The sequence below is a fragment of the Lipotes vexillifer genome, unplaced genomic scaffold (genome assembly GCF_000442215.2).
Source record: "Lipotes vexillifer unplaced genomic scaffold, Lipotes_vexillifer_v1.1 scaffold2111, whole genome shotgun sequence".
NCBI classification, from domain to species: domain Eukaryota; kingdom Metazoa; phylum Chordata; class Mammalia; order Artiodactyla; family Lipotidae; genus Lipotes; species Lipotes vexillifer.
The window spans coordinates 118,914-127,258 of NW_006797680.1; the positions used below are offsets into that span (position 1 = coordinate 118,914).

Here is an 8,345-nt window from a genome sequence, read left to right on the forward strand (position 1 = left end):
AACACGTTAGGGATTTATTGTGTTTCTCATGTCATTTTTGTCAGTTCAATGGTATTTGGTAAAGATAGGAGGTAAAAGCATAGGCTTAGTTGCCACCTTTAAGATCAGAAAGCTGATTTTAAAATAATTAATTATTTCATTTCTTTTTTGTTTTTCTTACAAGTTTCTTATGTGACCTGTTAAGGTTTTCTACTTCTTAAATATACTTTGGTCATGTACACCTTCCTAGAAAAGTAATACAGTGATCCATTTTTCTTTGTCATTAGCAAAGATTTGTACAAAGTCTTTTCTCATAATTCTCAAAAATATACCCTTTATCTGTGATTAAATCTACTCATGGAATTCTAGTTTTCATGTAATTATCTTGTTGCTCCTTTCTTAACTTGCAGCTAATTAATGTTGTGCTTCTCACTAACAAAGGCGTGTTCATTTAACTGCTGGAATGCTAATTTTATTTAGTTGTAATTTCAAACATTAAAGTGGATATATTTTGGAATAAAATGCAAAAAATAACATGATTTATAAGATAAATGTAGAGAATTCAAAATAATGTGCTTTTGGCCAAACTTGTTGAAACAGAGGGTAGAATGGTGGTTACCAGGGGCTGGGGGATGAGGGGAATTGGGGAGAAAAAATTAACAGGTCAAAGGCTATGAACTTCCAGTTACAAGATGAATAAATTCCAGGGATCTAATGTACAGCATGGTGATTGTAGTTAATAATGCTGTATTGTATACTTGAAAGTTGCTAAGAGAATAGATCTTAAATGTTCTCACCACAGAAAAGAAAAGGCCATTATGTGACCTGATAATGCTGCAATGGTAATCATTTTTCAATATATACGTATATCAAATCAATGGGCTGTACACCTTAAATTTACACAGTGTTATATGTCAACCATATCTCAATAAATCTGGGGTGGAGAGAGAAAACAATGGCCAAAATAACACTAAATCTCTATCTACTGAGCCCAAACTGTGGTCTTCCTCCACCTCCCATGGGGAAGCCTCTTTGACAAAGTCTTTCAGTTTCTCATAAATTACCCTCTATGGAAGAACTCAGGATGATTGCTATTTATTGTTTTTTTAATTTATTTATTCATTTATTTCGTTTTGGCTGTGTTGGGTATTCATTGCTTCATGTGGGCTTTCTCTAGTTGTGGTGAGCAGGGGCTTCTCTTGTTGCGGAGCACAGGCTCTAGGTGTGTGGGATTCAGTAGTTCTGGCGCACGGGCTTAGCTGCTCCGTGGCATGTGGGATGTTCCTGGAGCAGGGATCGAACCCGTGTCCCCTGCATTGGCAGGTGGATTCTTAACCATTGCACCACCAGGGATAAAGAGCCTACAGTAGGAAAAGAAATGTGTTTTTAGGAGAATTCAGGAAGAGGATGAGTGTGCTTTTGCCCGTGCTGTGTTCCTTGTAAGACGATCACATAGTTATAATGGTTTATCTATTTGACTTGTTCTTCAAAGACCTTCTTAAATTTTCTTAGCAAATTTCATTTTTTGAGTCTGCTAATTCATTAATGTTTGACTTTTACCATTTTGTAGCCATCACCCCGATTTCCTCTTTTTTTTTTTTGTCCTCTTTATTTGAATGCCTAATTAATTTTTTCTCTCTCTATTCTTCGGTATTTAAGACCTTTGAGTGTATAAATTTGACCCTGAGCTCATTCACATAGTTAAATCAAATACCGCTAATTTGAAGCTTGATAAGAATGCAGATTCCTGAGCACCACTTATATTTTGGTAAGTTTGGAGTGGGGTCTAGAAATCCGTTTGTTTTTTTTTTGTTTTTTTTTTGCGGTACGCGGGCCTCTCACTATTGTGGCCTCTCCCATTGCAGAGCACAGGCTCCGGACGCACAGGCTCAGCGGCCATGGCTCACGGGCCCAGCTGCTCCGTGGCATGTGGGATCTTCCTGGACCGGGGCACGAACCTGTGTCCCCTGCATTGACAGGTGGACTCTCAACCACTGCGCCACCAGGGAAGCCCAAGAAATCTGTATTTTTGAATGAGATCCTCAGATCACATATAGGGAAATCCCATCATAATTATGAATGTTTATGTTCTCATTATCATTATTTTTCTAAATTCACTCTAATAAGAACTTTGATTTGCACTTTGTCCCAAAAGTGTTTAATTCTGTTTTAATTTTCAAGTGGTTGAGTTTTTCATTCACAATTTCATTATTAATATCTAGTTTTGTTCTATTGAGATCAAGGAAGATGGCCTGTGATACTTCCTTAATTTTTTCTTTCTTGAGAAAATTTAAAATCTAAAAAAAATATAAAATAGTATTGTAACAAATACTCATATCCCTACCACCTAGAATTAACTCTTGCTATTTTGCCATATTTGCTTCCATTTAAAAGAGGAAATATATTTTTAGATATTTAATTAAATTTCCTTTTAATTACTGTCCTGTGTCCTATTTCATTTCCTCTTCCTCATGGGTGCAAATTTGCTATGAATCATTCTAGTATATTTTCAATAGCTTCACATACTTATGAATGCATCTATAAACACCATAGAGTGCTTTGCTAATTAATTAGGCTTTTGAGATCTATATATATAAATATATTTAGATATACTTCATTCCTTTTATCTTCTGTATTCTAATAATCACATTAATCACACTATATTAATCCATCCCCCTATTGAGAGACATCATATACCTATATTTTTTTCTTATCTTGAGATTTACTAAAGCATTTGTGGCCTAAATGTTATGAAATGTTGGCTGGATACTAGGGGGAAAAGGTACTTTTATGCATGGTATAAACCAGAATTAGAAATTTATACATAAATTTGAAATTATTCATTCTGTTATTCAAGGGCTAGATCTTTATTTCTCCTACTTAATCTGTAACTAAATTAGATACATGTGTTAATAGCTGCCACTACTATTGTGTGCCTGTCAATTTCTACCTACAATTTCTCACCAAAATACCTTCTCATTTTTAAAAATTGTAAACGCAGTGCATACTTATAAAAGCCATCAGAAACTTTTTAATTTTATTTTTTAAAAAGGAACAAGGGACTTTCCTGTTGGCTCAGTGGTTAAGAATCTGCCTGCCAATGCAGGGAACATGGGTTCGATCCCTGGTCTGGGAAGATTCCACATGCTGAAGAGCAACTAAGCCCTGTGCCACAACTACTGAGCCTGCGCTCTAGAGCCTGCTACGCCACAACTACTGAGCTGCGTGCCACAACTACTGAAGCCCGTGTGCCTAGAGCCCGTGCTTCGCAACAAGAGAAGCCACTGCAATGAGAAGCCCGTGCACCACAACGAAGAGTAGTCCCCGCTCGCCACAACTAGAGAAAGCCCTTGTGCAGCAATGAAGACCCAACTCAGCAAAAAAAAAAAAAATAGGAACAGTTATTCATAATTTTAGCACCAAACCATTAACATACTTGTGTATAGTGTTCCAGGTTTCTTTTTATACATACACATACATTGTCTTTAAAGACAGTTTACACATACAAACTGTTTATAAAATATAGTTTTAACATAAAAATATACTTACTGCATTTTTTGGTATTGAAACATGTGATTGTATAGTTTCTAACTGTATGGAAATATATAAAACTGAAAGTGAAAATACTCTGTAATTTCCCTGTAACTACCATTTATTTCATGTACACTTTTTATCACACAAATTAACTACCTGTTTCTTAAACAGTGAATATTATTCTTTTGTATGGTAATATCATAATATATTTGACCAATCCTGTGTAAAGAGACACTGATTATCTTTTAACATAATTTTTTAAATGCTGCAGTGCATGTACATTTTATATATATGTATTTTTGTGTCCTTATACAATTATTTTCATAGGTGGGGTCTCTAAATGAGGCATTTCCAAATAAAGGTGGAAATATTTAAAATGTTTACATATATGTTAAAATTGCCTTAATATAACAACTTACACTTCAATTGGCATGAGAGTTCATTTTCTCAGCTCTCTCTCAATGATAAGGTTTATTATTATTTTTCATCTTTGCCAATATAAGACAGAAGAAGGATCTCATTGTTTTAATTTGAAATTCTTTGATTGCTAGTGAGCTTAATCATCCTTTTATATGCCCATTGGCCATTTGCCCTTCTTTTGTAAAATGCAGGCTCTTGCCCAGTCCTCTTCCCTTCCCCCAAGGGGGGTGTTCATCTTTTCCTTTTTGCTTTGTCAGAGTTCTTTGGTTCTCATTTTTGATCTTTTACTTCGTGTCGGTTTGATTCAGGCTTTCATCTTTTCACTTCACTGCCTGATAGTGTATATATACATATATATATATTCTCCATTAGTCTTTAATGTCCTTTATAGAAGCTGGCTCCCTTTCCTCTCTTCCTCCCTCCTTCCCTCTTTTCTCTTGTCTTCTGTTGTCCCTTTGTTTCTTTCTCTCTGTTTCTCTCTCTCTCCCTCATCTTTTTTCTTTTTTTTCAGTACATAAGTTTTTAATTTTGACCGAGTCGACTCTATCATCCTGGGCCTGGCGCCGCGTCAGCAGAGGGGGGCGGGGAGGCGAGCGCGGAACTGGGGGAAGGGAAGGGGCGGGGAGGAGCGGGCGGAGCAGCTGCGCGAGCTGCTGGGAAACCGCGCGGTGGGATCACACGGCGGCGGCGGCGGCGGCGGCGGCGGCGGCGGCGGCGGCGGCGGCGGCGGCGGCGGCGGCGGCGGCGGCGGCGGCGGCGGCGGCGGCGGCGGCGGCGGCGGCGGCGGCGGCGGCGGCGGCGGCGGCGGCGGCGGCGGCGGCGGCGGCGGCGGCGGCGGCGGCGGCGGCGGCGGCGGCGGCGGCGGCGGCGGCGGCGGCGGCGGCGGCGGCGGCGGCGGCCCAGAGACCTGAGCGGCGAGACCTCGGCCCGCGGCCTAATCGGAGCCCTCTCTCCACCGGAGGACCAGGGATTCGCAGTCTTCAACACAGAGGTACCGTGCTCCGCGCTCCCCGCCCAGCCCGGCTCAGCCTACTGCGGCGGTGCCTCCTTCCTTCCTTCTTCCCTCGCTCTCTCTCTCGCCCGCCCGCCCGCGCCTTCCCTGTCTGCCTGCGTCACTGCGGCCGCCATGGCTGAGAACGGCGAGAGCAGCGGCCCCCCGCGCCCCTCCCGCGGCTCTGCTGCGACCCAAGGCCCTGCCTCTGCCCCGGCGGAGCCCAAAATTATCAAAGTCACTGTGAAGACCCCCAAAGAGAAAGAGGAGTTCGCAGTGCCCGAGAACAGCTCAGTCCAGCAGTTTAAGGAAGCGATTTCGAAACGCTTCAAATCCCAAACGGATCAGCTAGTGCTGATTTTTGCCGGAAAAATCTTAAAAGATCAAGATACCTTGATTCAGCATGGCATCCATGATGGACTGACTGTTCATCTTGTCATCAAAAGCCAGAACCGACCTCAGGGCCAGTCCACCCAATCTAGTAATGCCGCGGGAACTAATACTACCACCGCGTCAACTCCCAGGAGTAACTCCACACCTATTTCCACAAATAGCAACCCGTTTGGGTTGGGGAGCCTGGGAGGACTTGCAGGCCTTAGCAGCCTGGGCTTGAGCTCGACCAACTTCTCTGAGCTCCAGAACCAGATGCAGCAGCAGCTCCTTTCCAGCCCTGAGATGATGATCCAAATCATGGAAAATCCCTTTGTTCAGAGCATGCTTTCGAATCCTGATCTGATGAGGCAGCTCATTATGGCCAATCCACAGATGCAACAATTGATTCAGAGAAACCCAGAAATCAGTCACCTGCTCAACAACCCAGATATAATGAGGCAGACCCTCGAAATCGCCAGGAATCCAGCTATGATGCAAGAAATGATGAGAAATCAAGACCTGGCTCTCAGCAATCTTGAAAGCATCCCAGGTGGCTACAATGCTTTACGGCGCATGTACACTGACATTCAGGAACCCATGCTAAATGCCGCACAAGAGCAGTTTGGGGGTAATCCGTTTGCCTCGGTGGGAAGCAGTTCCTCCTCTGGGGAAGGTACACAGCCTTCCCGTACAGAAAATCGCGATCCACTACCCAATCCGTGGGCGCCACCACCGGCTACCCAGAGTTCTGCGACCACCAGCACAACAACGAGCAGTGGCAGTGGATCTGGCACTAGCTCTAGCAGTGCTTCAGGGAACACAGTGGCTGCAGCTAATTATGTTGCCAGCATCTTCAGCACCCCAGGAATGCAGAGCTTGCTGCAACAGATAACTGAAAACCCACAGCTGATCCAGAATATGCTGTCTGCACCCTATATGAGAAGCATGATGCAGTCGCTGACCCAGAATCCAGATTTGGCTGCACAGATGATGCTGAATAGCCCTGTGTTTACTGCAAATCCTCAGCTGCAGGAGCAGATGCGTCCACAGCTCCCTGCTTTCCTGCAGCAGATGCAGAATCCAGACACACTCTCAGCCATGTCAAACCCAAGAGCAATGCAGGCTTTAATGCAGATCCAGCAGGGGCTACAGACATTAGCCACTGAAGCACCTGGCCTCATTCCAAGCTTCACTCCAGGTGTGGGGGTGGGGGTGCTGGGAACGGCTATAGGTCCTGTAGGCCCAGTCACACCCATAGGCCCCATTGGCCCCATAGTCCCGTTTACTCCCATAGGCCCCATTGGCCCCATAGGACCCACTGGCCCTGCAGGTCCCCCTGGCTCCACTGGCTCAGGCGCCCCCCCTGGGCCCCCTGTATCTAGCTCTACACCCAGTGAAACTACGAGCCCAACATCGGAATCTGGACCCAACCAGCAGTTCATTCAGCAAATGGTGCAGGCTCTGGCTGGAGCAAATCCTCCGCAGCTGCCGAATCCAGAAGTCAGATTTCAACAACAACTGGAACAGCTCAACGCAATGGGGTTCTTAAACCGGGAAGCAAACTTGCAGGCTCTAATAGCAACAGGAGGCGACATCAATGCAGCCATTGAGAGGCTGCTGGGTTCCCAGCCATCATAATTACATTTCTGTACCTTGAAAAAATGTATCTTATTTTTGATAATGGCTCTTAAATCTTTAAACACACATAATTGTACTTTACTTTCACTTTGATTCTTTTAAATCTGTCTAGTTATAAATTTAATATGCATTTTAAGGTGGAGTCCTTTCCTCCCTCTTTGTTTCCTCCCTCCCTCCCTTCCCTCCTCCCTCCCTCCCTTCCTCCCTTCCCCCCTTCCTTCCTTCCTTCCTTCCTTCCTTCCTTCCTTCCTTCCTTCTCTGTTTTGAATGGTGGGAATCAATGCCGTTTCACTCTAAGGTGTTGCATGCAAACACTTCTGCTTTTATTGTGATTTTTGGAAACAGGTATCAACCTTTACAGTTGGGTGAACAAGTTTTGTCCTACAGATGTCCAATTTATTTGCATTTTAAACATTATCCTATGATAGTAATTAAATGTAGAATGAAAATATTAAAAACATAAATTAATTGAAGCTCTCTAATTTGTGGTACAGTATTGCTTATTGTGACTTTGGCATGTATTTTTGCTAGCAAAATGCTGTAAGATTTATACCATTTGATCTTTTTTGCTATATTTATACACAGTACAGTAAGCACAATTGGAACTGTACATCTAGAAATATTACAACAGAATCTCTGAGCAGAATATGTATAACCAAAATGAGAAAGGGTATAAGAAATATTTCTGGAGCTCGGTATATCTCACAATTTTGTAGAATCTTACAGCATCTTTGATAAACTTCTCAGTGGAAATGTTGGCTAGGCAAGTTCAGTTAAAATATAGTAGAAATGTTTATCCTGGTATCTCTACGTATACATTTAATTGTACAGAAAACTTACAGTGTGACATTGTGTCAACATTTGCAAATTGATTGTATATGATCTTAATCTTAGTGCAGCCTGAAGGATCAGTATAGTAATGCCAGGAAAGTGCTTTTTTTAAGATTTCCTTCTCAGCTTCTCCCATAAAGAGACCCTAATATGCATTTTGATTTGTAATTGGAGATGTAACTTTAACTGAAATGAAAATGTCATGTGACGTTTGCATTACTTTTAACTGCTGTGTATAAAGGAAACTGTATCTTTTGACTCTATCAGTTATTTCTCTTGTGCACAGGGAAAAATGCATTAAAAATGACTAAAAAAATAAAAAAAATTAAAATGGATAAATCTTTTCTTTTTTGCCTTCTGGCCCTAGGATCATGTTTAAGAAGGATTGCCGGGCTTCCCTGGTGGCGCAGTGGTTGAGAGTCTGCCTGCCCATGCAGGGGACACGGGTTCGTGCCCTGGTCCGGGAGGATCCCACATGCCGCGGAGCGGCTGGGCCCGTGAGCAATGGCCGCTGAGCCTGCGTGTCCGGAGAGGGAGAGGCCACAACAGTGAGAGGCCCACATACCGCAAAAAAAAAAAA

General features: G+C 43.0%; 1 protein-coding gene across 4 annotated transcripts; it reads left to right on the forward strand.

The window, feature by feature from the left end:
• Positions 1–4,820: 4,820 nt before the first annotated feature.
• On the forward strand, positions 4,821–8,096 carry UBQLN2 (ubiquilin 2). Of its 4 annotated transcripts, XM_007469768.1 has the most exons (3): positions 5,060–6,301; positions 6,368–6,494; positions 6,591–6,934. In XM_007469768.1, the coding sequence occupies exons 1-3, from the start codon at positions 5,060–5,062 to the stop codon at positions 6,932–6,934; spliced, it is 1,713 nt and encodes a 570-aa protein (XP_007469830.1). The 4 variants fall into 4 exon arrangements, with proteins under 4 accessions (XP_007469831.1, XP_007469828.1, XP_007469830.1 ...); XM_007469769.1 differs by having other exon boundaries at positions 4,821–6,418; positions 6,755–7,109; XM_007469767.1 differs by having other exon boundaries at positions 5,060–6,494.
• The last annotated feature ends 249 nt before the right edge of the window (positions 8,097–8,345 follow it).